The 20037-nt window shown below is 49.4% G+C and overlaps 1 protein-coding gene and 1 long non-coding RNA gene across 4 annotated transcripts in view; one reads left to right on the top strand and one right to left on the bottom strand.

Moving 5' to 3' along the window:
- Nucleotides 1-20037, bottom strand: part of RIN2 (Ras and Rab interactor 2) — a 176166-nt gene that overhangs the window by 13520 nt on the left and 142609 nt on the right. For all 3 annotated transcript variants that reach the window (XM_027118080.1, XM_027118079.1, XM_027118081.1), the window contains 2 exons: nucleotides 16363-16454; nucleotides 11907-13061 (listed from right to left, as the gene is read on the bottom strand). In XM_027118080.1, coding sequence (XP_026973881.1) covers nucleotides 11907-13061; nucleotides 16363-16454 — 1247 coding nt within the window. The remainder of the gene's footprint in view (nucleotides 1-11906; nucleotides 13062-16362; nucleotides 16455-20037) is intronic.
- On the top strand, nucleotides 13658-15091 carry LOC113626446 (uncharacterized). The gene is made up of 3 exons (XR_003435156.1): nucleotides 13658-14209; nucleotides 14305-14425; nucleotides 14984-15091. It is a non-coding gene; the product is annotated as an uncharacterized LOC113626446 (long non-coding RNA).

The following is a 20037-nucleotide window of genomic DNA, read 5'->3' as shown; positions in this document are numbered from 1 at the left end:
CCGGCTGAGTCTGCAAGATACCATCTCTGTGTGAAAGAAGCCAGACACAGAAGGGTGTTTCCTTTAGCACGTCACGTACACATAAAGTTCAAGAGTAGGCAAAACCAATCTGCGATGACAGGTCAGGATGGCAGTCGGCCTTAGGAATAACCAGGGCCGAGGGGGGCACTTCCGGGGGGAAGGAGACGGTTGATGTCTGGATCTGGGTGGTGGCTACAGGTGTGCAAATTGTCAAGCTGAGCACTCGAGATTCGCACACCTTGTGGATATAAGTTAAACCTCAAGAACCATGTGGATAAATCAAACCAACAGAAAACACCTGGAGACCTTGAACCCCAAGGGCAACTTTTAACTTCCGAGCAAGGCTGGTCACCTCTGGGCCAGAGCACGCACACAAGTCATCTCCAAAAGGTTGTGTGCTGTTCCGGGGACGCGAGCAGAAAGCTCGTCATCAGCAGGCTGAGTGGGTCCCCTGAGCAACGCATCCTCGTCCCCAGGGAAGGGACGTTGGCCTTTGTGCCATAAACTCCGCCCTTAGGAGCAAATGGGGCTGTGGAAATCTGCTAGGAGGGTTGAAACCTACAACCCATTGCCATGTGCCCACTCCCTTAAAACCCCAAATGAAAAAAAACAAACTTAGTACGTTTTTTAAAGGCCGTAATTTAGAAATAAGGAAGACTGGTCTCTTTGCATTCTTTTTCAGGACTTTATTCCTAACTACCTCTCTACCCCCACAAATCCTTAATAAACGTGATGAATAGAAAAAAAGGCCAAGTGACAGGAACCCAGTACCCAACTGGTTCTCTCCAATAGGAAAAAAAGGTTCTGCTCATGTAGCAAGAGGGAAAAATGATTTTAGGAAACGAAAGGAACAGAAAATCTTTCAGAATGTGGGCTAGCTCAGAACAGAAGGTAAGAACACATCGGTCAACGTGGCTTATAAATTACTACTGTCTGTTTTTTTTTCTACCATCTCCGGTTGCTTTAAACCCAAGAATAATGCTGCTGTCGGCACTTTACATGCACTGACTTTTCAGATCCTCCAACAAACCCATGGTGGAAGGACGATGATTTATTTTATAGATGAGGAAACTGATCCCCAGGGAGATTGATGCCACACAGGTAGCAAGAGGGGTAGCGACGATTCAAACCCAAGAACTCTGGTTATGTCACCTGTGTTTAATTACAAACATAGAAACAAGAAGATACTAGAGAACTGTCTGAGCTACAACAGTTTGAATATTAGAAACCAATTGCTAACTGAATCACCAACTGGAAATACATTCTCTGAAAATATTTATAGAGATCCTATCAACTGGCCCCAAAGCTCAGCCACAGAAGGGAAGAGTAAGGAGCGTCGGCTTGGAGATCCCTGCCCTGGTGTGACCCAACACCGTGATTTACAGGAAGAGTTAAATGTGTCGGTTTCTGGTGCTGTGAAGGGATCGCCCCCCTCTTAGGAATGAGGACAGAGATTCCAGAGAAAGTCAGACTTGAGACAAGGAACCATCACAGGACAGGATCACTCAGCAGCTCATCTGAACACTTTCTGCTCACCCACTGCTGCCGTAGGGGACGCGAGAGCCCAGAAGATGAAGTCCAGAGAAGGCGTGTGTCTTAGAAAGGGTGCGAGGAAGCGGCCTGGCAGCCCGACCGTCTCCATCTTTCTCAGTGACTCTGGCCATGTAACCTCACCTCACCTCTCTCACTGTCACCGCCTGGAACTTCTGAACCACCATCGACTCCTCCCCCATGGCAGGCAAGACAGAAGGAGCACTCTGAACCTGACCGGTTGTCAAAGTAAAACAAAATAATATTCAACATTCTCCGGGGACTCTAACCGAACCCAGAGTCTAAACAACATGATCTCCAAAAGGAGGGGGTCGCAACCTGCTTGACAAAAGACGAAGTTCGGGCTTCCCTGGTGGCGCAGTGGTTGAGAGTCTGCCTGCTGATGCAGGGGACGCGGGTTCGTGCCCCGGTCCGGGAAGATCCCACATGCCGCGGAGCGGCTGGGCCCGTGAGCCATGGCCACTGAGCCTGCGCGTCCGGAGCCTGTGCTCCGCAACGGGAGAGGCCACAACAGTGAGAGGCCCGCGTACCGCAAAAAAAAAAAAAAAAAAGATGAAGTTAGGTCATACCGCCTCTTGGTGTATTCAAGTTCTAGCATTCTGATTATCCTTTCAAGAAAGTAAAGTAGAAGAAATAGAAGCTAATGTTTTCTGGCAAGAGGTGGGCCTTTTTTGTAGGGAACTCAAACTGTGAAATGCAAACGTTTGCCGTCTCTAATACTGATGGGTGTCTGTTTGCACAGTTCCGGTTACAAGGGGCTGTACGGATGCCCGAGCTCTATCTTAGCCCTTGCTCCAGCCCTTTGACGAGGAACAAGCACCATCCTCATTTTGCAGATGGACACGAGGCTTAGCAGTCAAATGACTTTCCCTGGACGGTGGAGAACCTGGTCATTCCTACTGCAAAGAAGCCAGGAGGTGGCACAACGGGCCTTGCTCTGTACAAGAAGGGCAAAACGAGCTGGTTCTTTCTTTCTGTGCTCACAGTTTCCTTTGGCTACACAGCTGGATTAAAGATCAGGGCTGATGTCGACTCAGTGCATTCCAAACACTTTTATGTACTTTACACGTTTTTAAACTACCCTTCCACTGACATGAGTACATAACCCCTATTTGTCTTCATTTGAAGTCTCCCAGAAGCCCACCCAGACACAAAAGGACTTGAGTGGTTCCCCTGGGAGGGGAGTCCAGGAAGCATTGGTACCAGATGGGGGGAGGCGGTACCAAGCGCTTTGTTAACCAGTTACCCCTGGGAGGAGATGCAGCGCAGGGGTGCCTCAGAGCTGGACCCCCAGGGGAGGAGGCTGGGGGACTCACACACCTGCTCCCTTCAGTCCCTGCCTGAGGGTGGCTTCCCCAGGGTGGGGTGGGCTTTAATCCCCCAGCCTTTCCATCCGCCCTGGACTATGGCTCTGGTGGCACCAGAAAGTGTCGGGAAAATGCTGTAGGTGCTGGCAGCTGGAAATCCAGCAGGGGAGTGAGTGTCAGTGGGGCGGGCACAACAGTGTCTGGTAACCCTACTGCAGGTGAAGAAGCGGAGGCACAGAGAGGTTAAGACACGTGACCAAGCACACACAGCTCAGCAGCAGCCGAACTGGGACTTAAAACCACAGTCCTGGGCTTCCCTAGTGGCGCAGTGGTTGAGAGTCCGCCTGCCGATGCAGGGGACGCGGGTTCGTGCCCCGGTCCGGGAAGATCCCACATGCCATGGAGCGGATGGGCCTGTGAGCCATGGCCACTGAGCCTGCGCATCCGGAGCCTGTGCTCCGCAACGGGAGAGGCCACAACAGTGAGAGGCCCGCGTACCGCAAAAAAAAAATAAAACCACAGTCCAGCCTGAGCACTTACTCTAAACCACCCCCTGTCCCCTCCACCCACTACCTTTCATCTGGGAAATGTATTCACCCTTCTTAGCGAGCTGAGATGTGACACCCAGGTGGCCACAGGAACACCTGTCTAACCCTCTGCACAAACTAATTATGAAAAGCAGACAGACCACCTTGTGTCCCAGTGGCCCTCGGGTCAGATGTGAACTCCAAACGAGCGGTTTTCTACTTTGCGGCCTGGAGGGAAGAAGATGAGCTTTTCAGGCCTCAGCTTCCTCATCTGTAAAATGGGACCACTCACAGCTTCCTGATAGGACTGTCGGGAGGACTGGGGGAGACCTACATAATGAACACCTCGTACGCACCTGACACCTAGTAAGTGAGCAAAAGTCACTGGTTCCCTCTGTTCCTTTCCACGGTGAAGTGTATGTCTTTGATAAAGGACACCAGGATTACTGATTCAGGCCTGTTTGGTTTGGTTTGGTTTTTTTCTGTATTAACTGTGGTTTACTTGGTTTGATGAATAGAAAAGTCGCCTGGCTTCCTGTACAGTCAGCCCCCTGGTATTTGCAGGTTCCACATCAGTGGATTCAACCAACTGTGGATGGAAATATTCTGGAAAAAATAATTCGGAAAGTTCCAAAAGACAAAGCTTGAATTTGCTGTACGTGGTCAACTATTTACATAGCATTTACACTGTTTTGGGTATTAAAAGCAATCTGGAGATGATTTAAAGCATAGGGAGCATGTGTGTGGGTTCTGTGCAAATACCACACCATTTCATATAAGGGACCTGAGCATCCTCGAACTTTGGTATTCACGGGGGTCCTAGAACCAACCCCCCTCAGATACCAAAGGACAAGTATACACCTTTCTCTCTCCTGTCTTCCGACTCTTCCACAGCCCCTCCCATCCACAGGTACAAGGACAGAGGATCTGAAGTCTGGCCCTCGGGGTCTTCCTGCCCTGAAACTCCCAGTGTTTTGTCACTACCTCGTTCCGACCCCATCTCACAGCTCAAGACCACAGATGAGCTGAGTGTCTTGGGCAGCTGTGTGTCTCAGAGCGATGGGAACAGACAGCCCCCAGCCCCATTGCAGATGAGCTGGCGTGTGGGATGAAGGGTGGGTTTAATTCATCACCAACACTTTTTGGTCAACTAGCTGCAGAGGGCCTGGGTCACGCTGCTGCCCCTGCCCTGTGTGTGCCCACTCCAGGCCCCTGGCACCCGGCCTGTCACACGGATCCTCAGGTGTTTTTGGCCAGTGTCTGATTTGACTGGCGGGTATCTGGGCTGGAGCGACTATTGAAGGGTGTGACTCTTACCCTGCCTGGGGCGATCTCTCTAAAATGCTCTCCAGCACCTTCAAGGCTCAGGCAGCTCTAGGGATGGACCCTGACTCGCCCTCCGTCCCTTCTTCCTGCCACATCCCCACGAATGAGCAGCCCACGCTCTCGCTGAAGCCAACAGCCCTCTGCGCCTTTCCTCACACTGTTCCCTGTGCCCGGCAGGCTCCTCATGTCCCCCGATGACAGGGATTCCCAGGAAGCCTTGCCTGCCTACCTGCCTCCCCACACAGCTCCCCCTTGCTGCATCCTCGGAGCTCTTTGCTGCGTCTGCAATGCATGGCACAGAGCAAACTTGACCTCCCTCCTGGAGAAGCCCTCCGCACACCAGACCTGGGGTGAGCCGCCTGCAGCCCTGAGCCCAAGGCCCACATGTAGCGTGTGTTCCACAAGTGACCTCTGAATGGAACTGAAAATCCTTCCTTGGGGTGGCTACATGAAAACTATGTTTCTTCTCCTTAGCCCTGCAGAATCCAGAAAGTGTGATTCTAGTGAGGAGCCCCTTGCTCGGGTGTGGGGCAGCCACCAGAGGCCCCTGCAGGGATGTCTTGTAACCGGGGTTTGCTTTAAGGATTGTCAGTAATGCATCCTTCGGCGCTTAAATAATGAATGATAAAGGATGCTTTATCACTTAAAGGAAGATCCCATCAGCCCAGCAGAGACGACCAAAATAAAAATGACAAGCACTGGGGTGGTGGTCGATCATTCACGTTCGTTTTGGTGGGCTTCTAGGAAGGGCATTCTGTAAACGTATAGGCTACTCTTCGTTGCGGTGCGCGAGCTCTAGGTACGCGGGCTACAGTAGCTGTGGTTCGTGGGCTTAGTTGCTCCACGGCATGGGGGATCTTCCCGGACCAGGGCTCGAACCCGTGTCCCCTGTATTGGCAGGGGGATTCTTAACCACTGTGCCACCAGGGAAGTCCCGGGGGGGACGTTTTTATACGGCAGAGATCTGGCAAGCTCGGCCTTGGGCTGGTGATCCAGGCTGACACCATCACTGGGGAGTCACGTGGACGGGAGGACCCTCTGGTGTGGTGACCACCACAGGAGGGGCAGGAAGGCCTCCACAGGAGTTGGCTTTGGCCCTACATGCATCCTGGCTTGAGGGCACTAGGCTCTGTTTCCTTATCTATAAACCTGAGGATACTAAACGGGGCCTCCCGAGGCAGTAAGGGGGGTTAAGGGATCCTCTGCATAAAAGTGTTCTTAAACTATTGTGGAGGCTGTCACTTGGTTCTACTAAAAACACACTCTCTACTCAACAGAGGGCTGTGACTTCCGGTTTCTCAAAGAAGCCCCTGGGCCTGGATGATAAGTGAGAACCTCCCGCATGGACGCCGTGTCCGTGGCGGGAGCAGGGCTGGCCCTGCAGGATGTAGTCCCTGTTGGGAGGCTGGGCCAACCAGGCAAGGCTGGGATGAGGCCAGGAGGATGAGGGCTCCTCTGTGTGGGTCTGGCCTCACCAAGACAGCCAATCAGAGCCATCCTTTCTGTGGAGCAGAGTAATGGAAACAGTGTCAAAGATTCTGATGCTTCCCTTTCAGTCCGCCTGGCCCTTCAAGTGTGCCTGGGCTCCCGCTCTCAGTTCCCATGTGGAGTCCTCTCTTGCCTGGGGGCGTTCCCTGCCAGGGAGGTGCTTCTCTCTCTCTCGAGATGGCAGATTCCAGGGATAGAGTCAGGAAACACACCAGCACAGACACCTCCGTGTGCCTCACACTCTGTGACGCCGTCCCCCTTCCCCACCTCAAGAGCAGAGCTCTCTGACGGTTCCCTTGCTCAGAGCATCACAGAGACAGCGACTAATGGGCAGAGATTCTTAACTCCAGGGCTGTGGACCTTCTTTTACTTGATATGACATAATGAACCCAATGTTGACGCCCTGAAGTAAAAATTATACAACAAATGATGCTCCATGGAGAATAAGAGGGGCTTCTTGCTGCGGTCTTCTATCTATTTAAACTAATTTTCAAAAATACTATAGGCATTCTTTTTCTATGCTGCAAGAGGTCAGTCTTTCTCCTTCTCTCTACCCTTTGTTAACGTACAAAGAGATTGACTCCTTGCAGGTGATATGGACAAAAGGACTAGATCAGAAGTCAGAGTCAAGGTTTTAATCTCAACTTGGCACCAATATGCCTCTCTGGCCACAACTTTCATTTCAAAAAAAAAAAAGATCTGAAGCAAAGTAGTTTTAATTGTTTAACGTCCAAGGAATGATTTCAGATCTCCTTTCTTATTCATGCTATGCTCTCTGGTGATTAACCACATTTCAGTATCATTTCTCTATTAAACACACACACACACACACACACACACACACACAAGTAAATTGATGCTCTCTTTGAAATATGTTGGAATCGTGTTTAAGGATATTTTTTCTTCAAATAATTGAAATGCTCTTCAGAGAAAATACACATTTTGACAGCTATTAACGAAAGTAAAGCAATATATTGTCTTGTTTTTCATTATTGACTTTTAGGAATACAGTTGGCTTATTTGTATCTTTGTTGATCATCTATGGGCAATTTGAATGAAATAGAAAATTTGGGATTACTAACATTTTTGGAGTTGGAAAAATTTTGTTTTTCTTGAAACAAGACTTGAAAACAGAGGGATTCCCCAAGATTAACATCAAATCAGAAGTAAGACTTCTTTTCCTTGAATAAAATCAAAACACTAACCACAAAAATGCAACAAGTTCTGCAAAGTGTAGATTTCACGACCAGCAAGTTTGGACTAGGTTCTCCCATTGGTTGAAAGAGACTGAAGCAAGAGTGGTGTGATGTGAAAACCCACCAATGAGCAGCACGTGTTGGGATAATACGTGATGTCGCACCTGTCAGTACCTTACAGGGCTGGACACACTGGTGGCGAGTACACCTCACTCTGTCCATGAAGTCACCGATCCTGGGCTTTTGAGGAAGATGCCAAACAGTGTACACACTTTGTTAAAGCAGTTGTTTGTCCCTCCATGTACCACTTTTGTAGAGTCGGGGGTGGAGTGGTCCCCACAAGGGAAGCACAGTAAGTGGCCCTGGAATCAAGAAACAGCTGGCTCTCATGGGAACTCATCTCATCCTCCAATCAGAAGAGCAAAGCTGATGTCAACCAACCAAGAGGTTCTTACTGAAGAACCTCTAAGTGTCAGGGCTTTGCGTGGCAGTGCTTTAAAGAGTGGTCTAAACAGAATTCAAATTCTCCACAATAGGGCACAACCATTTAGACTGGCAGTTTTTCATCTTTGAGATTGTTTATCATTTTATTCTCACCTAGAAAGTGCTGACTTACAGGGCTGTGACAAGAGCACATGGACAAAGTGGCAGTGGGGGAGGATGATTCAGTTTTTTCATTGGCTTTTCTCTATGCAGCTGAAGAACCACTCTCTGAAGAAGATTAGCACTGTATCGAAACACTAAACGCATATATACATGCATTCACATGGTTATTTTTCGCAGATGAATGATGGTTCTAATTCTACGTGGGTTAAACCAGTGAAATACCTCCTCCAACTTCCTTGTTTTCAGGATGGAATTCTGTAAATCTAGGCTTTAAAATCCCACCTCCTAGTTCAGAGCTCTCTCCCTCAGAAGCTGTGGGAAAGGAGGACAGGACTAGATTTTTTCTGAAGCAGAGAAACCCAAGTGGCATTCTTGAAAAGACTTCTGAGCATCAGTGGACACCTGTTCTGAACAAATCTGAGGCTTAGAATTCTGGGGGTGGCATTCAAGTGAATCCATTCAAAGTGAATTACAACCTCCCAGGAAGTGAGATTGGTGGGAATGAGCAGACAAGCGAGAGGAGATGGGGGTTGAATCCAAGCTCCCCTACCTACCAGCAGCATAACCCTCTGCAAGTCACTTTATACATCTCGGCCTCCATTCCTGAATCTGCAAAATGTGAACAAAATCTACATAAATGTACCAACCTTGAGTTGGTTACGAGGTTTAAAGGAATCACTGTATTAGTAGGTTTTTAGTAAACTAGTGAGCCCTTCATTTAGGAATATGTAAAGCAGACAATTAGACTAAGTCCATTTTCTTGCCAGGGTCCTAATCTAAACGTGCACATTTAAAGGGACTGGTTTTCTAATAATTAGGGTCACATCCTTCCCTCCAGCTGGGCGCATGATGAGTTCCTCGGGTCACTGTCTGCTCTGGCTCGCCTTCCTCTTAATTTCAAAAGCCCAGCACGTTCACTGCACTTTTCAAAACAGAATAATGATTTCATTGGGGAAGCAACAGATACGATGAAGTGTCTGCTTTAATGCAAAAGCTTAAAAAACCAAAACGAACCAATAAAAAAGTGAGGCAGTGCTCGGGCTGGGCACACCTACACCTCCATAGGCAGCTTCGGTCTGAGCTGCCTCCACTGAGGGTAAGCCTGTATTCTAATTCCCCTTTAAATTAAATTTTAAATTAATTTTTATTGAGATACAATTGACATATACCATATTCATTTTAGGTGTATAACATAATTAAACAATTTTCCAATCCTCTTAATTTCTTTTCTTTTTCCCTTGTAGAACATTTGATGTTCTTGTTATTTCTTTATCTTTATTAAAAGAAAAATTTTTAAACTTTTTATTTTATATTGGAGTACAGTTGATTAACAGTGCTGTGATAGTTTCAGGTGTACAGCAAAGTGATTCAGTTATACATATACATGTATCTATTCTTTTTCAAATTCTTCTCCCATTTAGGTTGATACATAATATTGGGCAGAGTTCCCTGTGCTATATAGTAGGTCCTTGTTGGTTATCCATTGTAAATACAGCAGCGTGTACCTGTCAATCCCACCCTATCCCCCTTAATTTCTGATGAGAAAATATGAACATAGGCCGCAGCAGGGAAGAGGGGTGAGGTTCAAAAACCATGGCCTTTGAATCCGACAGAAGGAAGTTCAGAAGCTGCACGGGCTAATTCCTGGCCGGCGTGGCCCTGGGACACCCCGCTCCACCTGGCAGAGCCCTGCCTTGCTACATGGCACACGGATGCCTGCTTCACTGGGCTGAGGCCAGGACCCACTGCCATCGCTTGGACAGGCGGCCTGGCTCAAATTAGGGGTGCCCTAGACGTCAGCTTCCCTTCTTACGACCTTAGATTTTAAATTGAAAGCTGCATCCTTCCGGAGCAGCAAAGTGTTTGCAGCAAAGACTGCTGGCCAAATTCAAATTTGTTTTTGGAGAAAAGGAGATTTGGTGCTCCAAGAGCAAGTACCCTCTCTGAACTTCACCCACAAAGAAGCTGGCAGGAGAGCTTCCTGGGACGGGCGCTTCTGTTGGTGATCACAGCATCGGCGGAGAAGGAAGGGAAGGCCTGGTTCCCCAGGGAGGAGCCTCCTCTCCGTGGGCTGGTTGGCGCTGCCGGCCACATAACCCAGGGCTGACATCAGCGCCCGCAGAGGAAGCTGCTCCTGCCGGGTTCGGGGTCTGAGTGGGTCTCCTCTGAGAGGCAGGCTCTGGGGGGCGGGGACAGAGGGGGCCTGGGTGGCTATTCTGTTGTCCCGAAGGCGTTTCCATCTCTAAGGCACATCCTGGGGCACATTCCTTCCAGCGTTCTCTCCAGCAGCCCAGCTCTAACCACGCCCCATCAACCCAGGCACAAGCCATAGGAAAACAAACAAGGCTTTGATTCCTTTGTGAGAAAATCAAAAAGCTGCTGAAACCCAAAGGAGAGAGAGGGAGAAGGAAGGAGAGAGAGACAGAGAGACAACACTTGCTACCACACACTGTTTACTCCTTTCGTCAAACGGACCCAATCAGAAAGAGAAATTGGGGTTTTGCTTTATGAACTGCCTGCAAATGTTTGGGAGCCCTTCTGGCTGCTGTGCCCAGTCAATGAGGTCTCTGAAACTAGCCTTTCAGAGTCAATCTTCTGAAGTTAAAAAAAAAAAAAAAAAAAAAAAAAATCCCTTAACACTCACGCCCTGGGAAAAAAAGATGGCTTGCCAAATTCAATTTTCCCTTGGCCAAAGTAACCACTAGCAATTCAGCCCTCCAACAAGGTTATAAAGAAAGTATTTCCCCTTGACTTTGGAGAAAACACCTTTCATGTGACCTCCAAATATGTGACTTAGTTTAAAGGTACACAAACCAACCTGTCCATTTGATTTTTTTTTTTTTTTTGCTTACTCCCTCACAGTGCTACTTACTGAATTCTGTGATGAGAAGCCGGCAAGGCGGTTACCCTCTGGGGAGAAGGGGGACAAGGCGGGGATCCCAGGGGGCTCTGGATGCTGTCATGTTCTGCTGGGCTGGGGCTTGTTCCCTGTGGAAACTCACCCAGCTGCACACCGTGGGCTCTGCCCTCTTCTGAGGGTAAAAAGGGCACTTCCCAACCAAAGCAGCGCAAACCCCCCGCCTCTCAGAAGACAGCAAAAAACGCCTTTTCCTCGCACACAACCTGCAGAGACGCACCTTCAGGAGACCCTCAACAGGCGTGTCACACACACAGCACAAAATCAGGTGGGCTAACGGACCCTCAGAAGGCAAGCTCCGTCCCTGAACAGACCCATCTGCTGCTCCATCGGTCACCCCCCACCCCAAACATGTCCAAGCCTGGCGCACAGCAGCCAGGTCAGGTATAACGTGAAGTCTCCTTCAAGAAGCTGTGTTTCCAGTTCAAATCAGCCCAGGGGCTGCGGTGTGTTGCTGTTTTGAACTCCAGAGAAAACTCCATCCAAGAGAACTAACACAGGATGTGCTGTCCTGCCAGGCTACAGATATATATCTATATATAGATATATATAGATATATATCTATATATATATATATTTGTTGTAGTTTTATTGAAGTAGAGTTGATTTACAATGTCATGTTAGTTTCAGGTATCTAGCAAAGTGATTCAGATACACAGATATATATATTTTTTTCTTTTTCAGCCTCCTTTCCCATATAGGTTATTATGAAATATTAAGTATAGTTTCCTGGGCTATACAGTAAGTTCTTGTTGGTTATCTATTTTATATAGAGCAATGTGCCTCTGTTAATCCCAACCTCCTAATCTATCCCTACCCCCCTTTCCCTTTGGTAACCGTAAGTTTGTTTTCTATGTCTGTGAGTCTCTTTCTGTTTTGTAAATAAGTTCACCTGGGTCTTTTGTTTTTTGATTCCACATATAAGCGATTATATATATATATATTTTAAGGCAAGGTGGGTACTCACCTATTTGGTCCTCGGGGATCAGCGACTCGATGGGGGGGTCCAGCTCCGAGCTCTGGGACAAGTAGTTCTTCACCTGGGTCATGAACTGCCGGACGGTCTGCAACAGGTCCGTGCTGGACACGTGGCACTCCTTGTTCTCCTGCAGGAAGCTCACGTAGTCCTGCACCAGGCAGCCGAAGTAGGTGCGCTTGTCGCGGGCCAGCTCGGCGATCCTGCGCACCATGCGCTTCTCGGGGGTCAGGAAGGAGCTGAACACCCCGCTCATCTTGCGGAGCTGGGACTTGACGAGCTTGGGCAGCACGAAGGAGCTGTTCCTCTTCTTCTTGGACTTGATGGGGGGGGCCATGGTCTCCTGGTCGCTCTCCACGTCGTAGTCCTCCAGGCTGCTGTTGGTGTCCGCCTCGTAGCCAAACAGGGGCATGCTGCGGTCCAGGTCCAGCGAGTCGGAGGAGGAAGTGGAAATGCTCATGTCACTCAGCCTCTGTCGGCCTCCGCGCCACGGGGCCCGGGATGGGGATGCAGGGGCGGCGGCCGGGCGGGCCCTTGTGCAATCCCGCGGGGCCTCCTCCTCCACCGCCTCCACCGCCGCCGGGGCTCCACCTGCGCCGCCGGCCGGGCCCGCCGCGGGCTCCGGGCGAGGCCGGCCGCCGATCAAGGTCTTGGCGCCGCCCTCCGCCTCGAGAAAAGACGCCTGCTTCTTGAGCCGGGGCGGAGGGACGGGGGTTGGTTTCGCTCCAAGCCGAGCTCCGTCGCCGTGTTGGTGATGGGCCACGGTTTCCGGCATGCTCGCGGCGGCCGCGGGCCCGGACAGCTGGGGGCTGCCGTGCACACTATTAATAGCGGGGGGCGGGGGCCGGGGTGGGGGGGACCGAGGCCTGTCCGTGCCATTCGCGTCGGGGGGAGTCCGGGTGCAGGGCCGCTTCGGGCCTCCGCCGAGCTCCTGGCTGTGCACTTTGAAGAACAGAGGATTAATAAAGCACAGGGCTCCGTTGGTCTGGCTGCACTCCAGCTCCGAGGGCGTCCTGGTTTTTATAGAATGCACTCCATTTATAAGGCAGAGCTGACGCGAGGCAGGACCCACACCGTCGGAGGAGAGAGGCCTATGGGGAGGTGGAGGGTTTGGGGGTTTGTTGTCAGCTGGAGAGCTCCAAAAATCTGAAAGTCATTATCAGTGAACACAAGAATGTAAATACAGTGCACTCGGCCAGTCCTTCACAAAAAATCACACTTGCCTGGCAATGCACAGCTTTGGAAGGGGAGGCGCTGCTATACTGGAGTGTGGTGTTTTTCTTTCTTTCTCTGTCTCTCTCTCTCTCTTTTTTTTTTTGTTTTTGTTTTCACTGCATTCCTTTACTGGAAAGGGTGGAAATGCTGCCAGGCCCAGCTGCCGGCTCATGGGAAGGCTCCGGAGGCTTTTCACCTTCAAAGCCCTTGTGGGATGGTTTGGCTGTGGCACTGAGCCGGCCAGGCCTTTCCCCAGGTGAGGAAAAAGGAACTGGGGGTGGTTACAGTACGAGCTTGGAAAAGGCCGTGGGACTCCCTACTTGCTCCACAAAGACCAAGTCCTCCCACTAAGCAGCAGCATCCTTTCTGATTCCTTCTCCCGGGGTGCCCTCCGTAGGGGGCCCGCAGTTCCCCTTTAATAGGCAGGACCAGCAGCTGGGCCTGGCGGACGTTACACAATCTGCCTTGGGTTTGACACATTCAGCATTAAAACCCAAAAGGAGGAAAAATACACTCATGGGTCCCATCAGCAAAAAACAGGACAGCCAGCTCATGCAAAGGTTAAGTGCAAGTTCGCCCATCCATCTTTGTGGTTTGCTGCCCATCCTTCCCAAATCCTACAACCTCCTGGCCTTGACTATCGGTGCTCAGCACTCTGGAGTGGTGCACGTCGCTGACTGCAGCCGTACTGCCTGGGCGCCCTTTGACAGACGGGTCCGTTTTCCACACAAATCGAGGGAGGCAGTGGTGGTGCTGAACACCTGTTGTAATTTCCATCTGGAATAGGTTCTTGTCTCTACAGTTCTGCCTTGTTGTGTTTGCTGAAACTGTGTTTCTTTCCCGAGGGCCCCGAATGGCTGGTCACAGGGGCCTGGGGAGAGGCTGAGGCTGGGAGCCCTGGCCCTGTCCTGTCTGTGCTGTGAACATGCCTGACCTTGACTTGTGTTGCCCGCTTTCTCTCATCCTTCCTTCCCTCTAGGTCTGTGCTGTCCAATAGGGGAGCCAGCAGCCACCTGTGGCCAGTGAGCGCTTGAAATCCAGCTCATAAACGGAGGGGCTCCATTTTCCATTTATTTCAGGTGAATCAATTTAAATGTAAAAACTGACACAATTCAGTTACTGGGAAACTCTAAAGTATGTGAAACTTTATATGAAACTACTTTTTCAATTGTAGATGTAACGAAATCTAAATACAGATCCATGTACTTCTGACAAAAATTTAGTGCCTGAATAGAGATGTGCTATAAGGATAAAATACATACTGGATTTCAAACACTTAGCATGAAAAAAAGAAGGTAAAATATTTGATCAATACTTTAAAAAATAGGGATGATATATTGAAATAACATTGCAGATATCACATTAAGTAAATTGTAAAAATTAATTGCACCTTTAATTTTCTTTCATGCGGCTACTAGAAAATTTAAAGGTACACACTGGCTTGCCTTACATCTATTTCTACTGGCCAGTGTAGAGCAGCTCTCGCCTCCTTTGCGTCCTCCTTAGACTCCCCCTGCCACCGTTGTAAGACTTTACAAACTTAGAGAACACTTAGTTCCCATGTTATGTATTCCTCCCATGCAGACTAAACCTGGGGAGTGGGGGAGAGGGAGGGACCCTATGCATCTTTGAACCCTTGTTATGGGACATAGCGTCTGCCACATAGCGGACCCTCCAGAAAGACTTGTTGGACAAACAAATAAATTAGGTACAGAATTTTTTAAAGTGCTGTCTCTTCACGAAATGGATAAGGTGCACGTTGACCATTACACATGGAATATCTATGAATGAGACCTTATTTGCCTCCGGTGAGCGGCCACCAGAGCGAGCTCTTTCTGCTTCGATCTCTGCAGGGCACGAGTGCTGTCCCTGATACTGCGGTCCTGGAGCCCTGGCACGAGGCACACACAGCAGGCTGACCCCTGAACCAGGAGTCCTGGGGATGGAGGTCACCAGAGGAAACGGAGACCTGGCGCCTGTCCTCAAGAGGCCTATAATCTAGTGGATGATCTGATCTTAAATTCAGGAAATGTTTTAAACTCTTTCCAAAGGTGTGTAAAGCTCGGTGGCAGAGTTGGTGTGACTTTTCAGCAGGAACATTTATGCGGCCCTGATATGTTTACCTGGATTCTATTTCCCAATCCTGAAACCCAGCTGCCCATCAGACAGGCCTCAGATGCATGTGGCAATTCTTTTGAAACCAAGTTTCGGAGGGGAATGTGAATCCACCTCCGGGCTTCCCTATGCGTTTTGTAGGCTCTCTTGGCAACGGTACCCGCTTCAGAGCAAGTTCTTGAGATTTAGGGGCAAACTGGCCAAAGGAGGGACACATATATTTCTTATTTGCTGGGTCAAGTATCACAGTTTCTTAGGTCCTTGGAATCCTGGTAGTTGCACTTCAGAATCCCAAACTCAAATACTATATACTGGTATATAAACTCAAATACTATGGCCTGGTTGTTCATCTATCTGAAGACTGAAGCCCCAAAATCTTAAGAGAATTCCCCCTTCCCATCGAGGAGGAAAACATTTTTTGTCAAAGTTAAACCCACACGGGTTCCCCAGGGCAACAGAACCAAGAAGTGACACTGGGAGAGTGGTGTGTCCTGAGCCCCTGCCATCCACCGTCCACCACGGGGCTGGGTTGAGGGGCATTGGCAAAGGGCAGGAGGGGAAGCGAGCGCCCAGCTGGCCGGAGTGAGGATACACGGCGGCGTAAGGGACATGGCCCAGAACACCAGGGCCGGAACCGAGCAAGAGAGGAACTGAGACAGATGTTACTCTGGAAGCCTGTGCTGTCAAATTCCTCAAAGCACAGAAATGCCATCAATACCGTGTGTTCCTCTAGAATAAAACTCATGCACACGAGGTGCCTGCACTGGCTTTCCCCGTCCGTCAGGCACAGCCTTTCCCCAGCAAGATGCCACAGAAGGGCAGGACCCATGACAGAGGTTCACCTTATCTTAAGACTTGGGCATTTTGGGGAGCTCAAACTCATCGACGGGAGATGCTGGGGAGAATTCGTGGGCTACTCAGGCAAACTCGGCACCTGCCTCTGAGAGCGGGTTGGACGTTTGACTTAGAAAAAGACTCTCAGAAGGTGTGACTCAGGGCCTCATGGAGTTCTACCATGGAGATGAGGGTTGCTTTTTGATGCAATGATGTATCGTCTGCCATTGGCTCTGCTCCATGCTTTCACATCAAGAGAAACCGGGCAGGGGCACCCACTTACTTAGTCCCAGTTGGGCTAGTTCTTCAAGCTGAGCCTCAGTCTTGGCTGTTGAAATGGCATAAGGCAACTTCAAGGTAAACGGCAGGACGTCCCTGATTTTTCAAAAGAGAGAATACATGTAATTACATGTCTTGTTCTGTCTCTTGCTTTCATTTCCATCCTAGAGATGTTTTAGCTTAAACTATTTATTTTTGTTTTATTTTTTAATTGAAGTATAGTTGACTTACAGTGTTTCAGGTATACAGCAAAGTGATTCAGTTTTATACATATATATTCTTTTCCATTATAGGTTATTACAAGACACTGAATATAGTTCCCTGTGCTACACAGTAGGTCCCTGTTGTTTGTCTATAGCTTAAACTATTTCAGATGGCCCAGACATCACAGCATACCCAACCAGACTCGTCTTTACTGATAGGACTGTGGGATCACTACTCCTGCCTGTGTTAACACACGCAGGACAGGCTGAGATACAAGCCCGCATGGTTTCAGTATTTGCAGCGAGGACCAAATTGCCTTCCTGGGCAGCTAAGCCGTATCTAGAGTTAATATCAGAATCGCTAACTATGTTGGTGGATCCATCACATAAATAACACATTAGGTACTGATTTGCTAGATGCTCTGAATGTTGGGCCCCGACTCCCCGGGCAGGAATGTGTGATCCTAAACCAAAATGTATTACCCCACTGCCTTAGGCACGGCAGATTCTCAATGAATGAATGTTGGTTTTATTTGTGACGTGTTCCGGCTACAGCCCATGTATTGTCCTTTGTGTGCTGGGGACAAAACTCCCTCTTGAGTCTTAAGGTAGTGCTTCTCTAACTGTAATGTGCACCTGAATCTCTGGGGGGTCTTGTGAGTCTGCACTCTGACTCAGCAGGTCTGGGGGAGGCCAGAGGTTGGGCGTTTCTGTCAAGCCCCCTGACCCTGGGCCATGCTTTGAGCAGAAAGGCAAATCTAAAGGACCTCATGTGACAACATTTCCCCCAAGCAGCATCATGCCATGTGTAGACCAGGAAACAAATGCACTGCAGCATCACAGACCAGCAGACCCAAGAGGAAGGAGCTGGGCTGGCACCAGGGTCCTGCTGCGGCCAGGGCATAGCGTCGCCACCATGACCTCCTGCTTTCTCCGAAAGGGCAGAGGCAGACTTCAAAAGCACTTGTTCATCTTCATGCACAAGGGTTAGGATCATGCTCTAAGCACTGATGAAATCCTCACGGGGCTCAGCACAGGGCCTTGCCTGACACAGATAGGGAGAGAATGTGTTTTGAATAAATGGATGAATGAATATGCAATGACAAGGGTGACTTATCAGAAAAGGACTTATTTTTTTCAGTGGTGGTACTGGTGTTACAAAGAAAGAATTCATTCATCCATCCAGCAAAGTCTATGGTCATCTATGATGTGCCAGGTGCTGGGAACAAAACAGACAAAGTCCCCACCTGCACAGAGCTTCACTCCAGCGGACGCCAGCAGACAGAGAACAATAAGGCAATTCATAGAATACACGGGAAGGGGATGTGCCCCATGGATAAAAGTAAAGCACAAAAGGGGAAAAATAAAGAGGGTTCAAGTGTGAGAGTTGGCCAGGGAAGGCCCCCTGAGCAGGTAGCATTTGACTGAAGATCTAAAGGTGGCCAGGAAGTAAACTATGAGGGAAAGAACATTCCAGGCAGAAGGAGCAGCAGGTGCAAAGGCCCTGGGGTGGGAGAGGGTCTGGCATGTATGAAGAACAGCAAGGAGACCCCACCCCCGCGCCCCCGTGGCTGGGGTGGAGAAAGTGAGGACAAAGTTCGGAGCTCCTGCCTGTGTTCTGTCAACACAAGATGACCTGAACGTTTCCACTGAAGAAAATAACTATACCAAACAACTAGTCATTTACGGTAACATTGGGCAACGCTGTAGGCTGAATCAGATTAAATCTGGATGACTGGAGACTTTTGGAACCCTTGAGGCTGTTGGCAATGAATAACAAATTAGTAAGGTCGATGGAAAGAGCAAAACACGAGGGCTCACATAAATGCTAGGAGTTGGCAGTCGGGAGGCTCCTCTTTCCTGGGGTATTAAGCCCGGGTCGCCTCCTGCTTCCAGGAGACCCTTTCATCTGTCCCTGTTGTGAGCACCTCGTCCACTTGCATCTGTTCTGGATGAAGCAGGTGGAGCGTCAGGGGATGCAGCGTTTGTATAAGAGCTGCTGCCGGACCCAGGAGAGGCCATGGCCCTGATTATGACGTTAAATGAAGACTATTGAGACCAGAATTTTGTAACGTCAAAGCATCATGCAAATCTGTATTTCCATGGCTGTACCCACTTAATGAAAACCTACTTTCTTTAGGCAATTGGGAGGAAAGCCACACATAACAAAACCAACCTACGTTTATTTTAAGGTTTTACTTTGCCCAATGCAGTACCTAGAGCCTAAATATTGCATAATTGGTTTGGGTTTTCCTTAATGACAGAGATGACAGGAAACCACACCCGTCATTCACTAATGGGTGGTTTTAGGCTTTGATCTACTAGAAAATTAGATGTTGTGCGTGAGTACTCTCCCGCCGTGCCAGCCAAGGGCATGATACAGCCTCTCCTCTCTCTCTCTCTCTCTCTCTCTCACTCACTCTCTCTCACACACACACACACATACACACACACACACAAGAGGGGGCGCCTCCTTCTCACCTAACCCTGGTTCTAAAACTTGCATAACAGACAAAATAAAGCCATCTTCTGTATAAACGTTTCACTCAAGAGTTTTAATGCATGTATAAGTTAATTTATTTTTTTAATATTTTTTTACTCTACATGTCATATCTCTAAAGAGGAGGAGACTGACTATTAATCTCAAAATGTCAATGGAGGGCTTTGCCTGGGAGCATCTTGTGTTGGCATCATGCTTTGTGGGTCGCCAAGCCTTCTAGGTACTCTGTCCCCTTCAGTCACCAAGCGACTCCAGACAGCGACACTTAGTTGACAGTGACCACTGAGGGGAGAGATGGTACCTTTCGTGCATGGCTGCCAAATCCTGTTTTATAGGTGGGATGATCTTTCACAACAACAGCAGGTTCATCAAGGAGCAAACTATAACGTGTAAATGCCGGCCAGCCTCACCTCTGACCGACATACCAGGGTTGACAGTCACTCCCAGGGGCTGCCGGGCTCATGCCAGTGCAGGTGTGCATGCCTGGGGATGTGAGGGCTTCTGCACTGGCCTCCTCGATTTGGGCAGACTTCCTCACACAGGTGAGGGCTCCTGCCCACACCCTGGCAGGTGGCGGCCCCTGCAGGGCACTCACAGGGCTCTGGTCCCATTCTGGAGGAAGCCCCCCACTTCTTCCCGCTGGGCTCCCCCTCTGGAAGTGCCCTCCCCCATCAGGCCACTGACCGCAGCTTCGGCTGGCCTGGCCTGGGGACCTCCAGGAGTGGACAGCTTGGTGCCTACATTCCCCCCAACCCCCAAGGATCTAGCCCGTCTCTGCTCTATCGGCTGTGACGGATGCACAAGAAGAACCAAGGAGGCCAACTGAGCCAGGCGACCTGAGGGGAGGCAACATCGACCTCTGCAGACAATGAGTTTTGAGCCTCATTCGTGGAAAGAACCCTTGACTTGAGAAACTGGGATGGCTCACAGAAAAGAAAGAAGAAAGCCTTCCCCAGCTTGCACTCCCCTGACACTT

This window comes from Aethalodelphis obliquidens, unplaced genomic scaffold, assembly GCF_003676395.1.
Source record: "Aethalodelphis obliquidens isolate GAN/ISIS:26980383/991018 unplaced genomic scaffold, ASM367639v1 scaffold18, whole genome shotgun sequence".
NCBI lineage: Eukaryota > Metazoa > Chordata > Mammalia > Artiodactyla > Delphinidae > Aethalodelphis > Aethalodelphis obliquidens.
Note: the sequence above shows the minus strand (reverse complement) of the source record. Positions and strands in the feature narration are given on the sequence as shown.